The 2,269-nt window shown below is 65.9% G+C and overlaps 1 protein-coding gene across 1 annotated transcript in view; it reads left to right on the top strand.

The window, feature by feature from the left end:
- Positions 1-23: 23 nt before the first annotated feature.
- FGD5 (FYVE, RhoGEF and PH domain containing 5) overlaps positions 24-2,269 on the top strand; it is a 134,864-nt gene continuing 132,618 nt past the window's right edge. The window contains 1 exon segment of the mRNA XM_006160678.2: positions 24-2,269. Within this exon segment, the coding sequence (XP_006160740.1) occupies positions 75-2,269 (2,195 nt within the window). The 5' untranslated portion in view covers positions 24-74.

Raw genomic sequence — 2,269 nt, 5'->3', positions numbered from 1 at the left:
GTCCACTCACGCCAGGTACTGCACCCAAATTCCCTTCCTCTCCCAGGCCTGACGGGCTCCGCAGCCCCAACTCCATGTCCAGGGGCCCCAAGCCCCCCATCGCGCCGAAGCCCAGGCTGGCCGCCCCCAGCGAGTGGCGAGCCAGCGTGTACGTGAACAACAGCCTCAAATGCAGCAACGGGGCGCTGCTCTGCGGCGACAGGGGGCCCTGCGGGGGGCCCCGGTCCAGCCTGGAGTGCTCGGAGTCGGAGACGGACGAGGACTACATCGTGGTCCCCACGAGAGAGGAGCCCAAGGACTGGGCCCATGTGGAGAACGCATTCGCGGTGGCTCCAGCAGTGCCCGGGACAGATGGCCAGGAGGAGGAAGGCGAGGTGTGTGGGGCAGAGGGGACAGGAGCCGGTGAGGACCCGGCAGCCCCGGCTGGCCCAGCCGAAGAGGCGCTGAGCGGAGAAGGCGAGGGTGGCGAAGGCGACAGCCCTGAAACTGGGGAGGAGGAGGATTGTGACAATGACACAGGGACAGAGGAGCAGGCGTCCACGAGCGAGGAGGAGGAGAAGCTGGTGAAGGAGAACAACGCCTACAACCTGGGGGACCGGGGCGCCTGGGACGGGGAGGCCATCCTTCAGAGGGACATCATTCTCACTCACGTTGACCCAGAGGATCCTGCAGCTCCTGGAGAGGAGCCCCACTCGCCCGACACCCCCGGGGAGCTGGAGGAGGGTGATGAGGCAGGCCATGACAGTGCAGAGCTAGGAGGGTTGGATGAGACCGTGGAGTCCGACAGCCCCTCTGAGGATACTGGGCAGGCCCCCGAGGGTGCCAGCCAGGAGCCCGCCGAGAGTGAGGGGCTGGCCCCAGGTCTGCAGGAGGTCGATGTGGCCACGGACAGCCCTGAGGTTTCCGAGGAGGACCCCGCAGGCCGTGGGGATGGCGTTGGCCAGGAGGAACCCCCTGAGCGTGACGAAGAGGCCGGCCAGGAGGCAGAGGGAGACCCTGCGGGGGGTGAGGACAGCGTGCAGGACGAGCCCGTCGAGGACAGCTGCCACATCATTCCCTTTGAGAGTGATGGCCTGGACGACCTCGTGCCCCCGCTTACAGGCAGCCCCTACTCCTTCTTCCCCACCGAGAGCACCTCTTTCTGCAGCGAGAACACTTCTCTTTCCGAGTCTGCCGAGGGCTTAGAGTCAGAGCCAGCACTGTGCTCAGAGGTCGGTGTAGAGGAGGCCGCCATGGCCGGGACTCAGGGCAGCCCTGCGGAGGGCCCATCTGTCCCCGATGTGGTGGTCGTGCCTGAGGATGAGGGCACCGTCGACGACTCGCTCACCAATCCCTACGTGATGGCCGTTGGCCTGCCGGGCCCGGCTGACCCCAGGGAAGGAGGGCCCGCTGAGACCCAGGCCACGCTGGACCCACAGAGCAGTCACAGCACGGAGGAAGATGTGGGCTCCGATGGCGAGGGTGGCCTGGCCTCTGCAGACAGGAGGGCCGTCATCCCCAGGGCCCGGCCCCACTCAGGGAAGATGACCGGCTGCGTCCCAGAAACCGTCCCCGAAGAAGCGGGACCAGAAGCTGGCTCATCCGCCGTCGGCCTTGGAGGTGGCTTGGAGGAGGCGAGAAGGACGGGGCTGTCACTGGAGGGGAAGGCCCTGGAGGCCAGCAGGGTCCTGCCGGCCAAGCCCAGAGCCTTCACGCTGTACCCCCGGTCCTTCTCCGTGGAAGGCCGAGAGGTCCCGGTTTCCTTGTTCCGGGACCCCGAGGGCCCTGGGTTCGAGGACCACCGGATCAAGAGGAATGAGGACAACCTCTCCCTGCCCTGCATGGTCAGCTCTTCTGGAAGCTTCTCCCAGAGAAACCACCTCCCGTCCAGCGGCACCTCCACCCCGTCCTCCATGGTCGACATCCCCCCTCCTTTCGACCTGGCCTGCATCACCAAAAGACCCATCACCAAGAGCTCCCCGTCGCTCCTGATCGAGGGCAGCTCCCCCGACAAACACACCAAGAAGAAGAAGTCGTCCTTCAAGCGCTTCCTGGCGCTGACCTTCAAGAAGAAGACCGAGACCAAGGTGCACGTGGACGTCAGCCTGTCGTCCTCACGGTCCTCGTCGGAATCCAGCTACCACGGGCCGTCCAGGATCCTGGAACTGGACCGCCGGAGCCTCAGCAACTCCCCCCAGCTCAAGTCTCGGACCGGGAAGCTCCGGGCTTCTGAATCCCCATCCTCCCTCATCTTCTACCGGGATGGCAAGAGGAGGGGCGTCCCTTTCAG

This window comes from Tupaia chinensis, unplaced genomic scaffold, assembly GCF_000334495.1.
Source record: "Tupaia chinensis unplaced genomic scaffold, TupChi_1.0 Scaffold000704_1, whole genome shotgun sequence".
NCBI lineage: Eukaryota > Metazoa > Chordata > Mammalia > Scandentia > Tupaiidae > Tupaia > Tupaia belangeri.
Note: the sequence above shows the minus strand (reverse complement) of the source record. Positions and strands in the feature narration are given on the sequence as shown.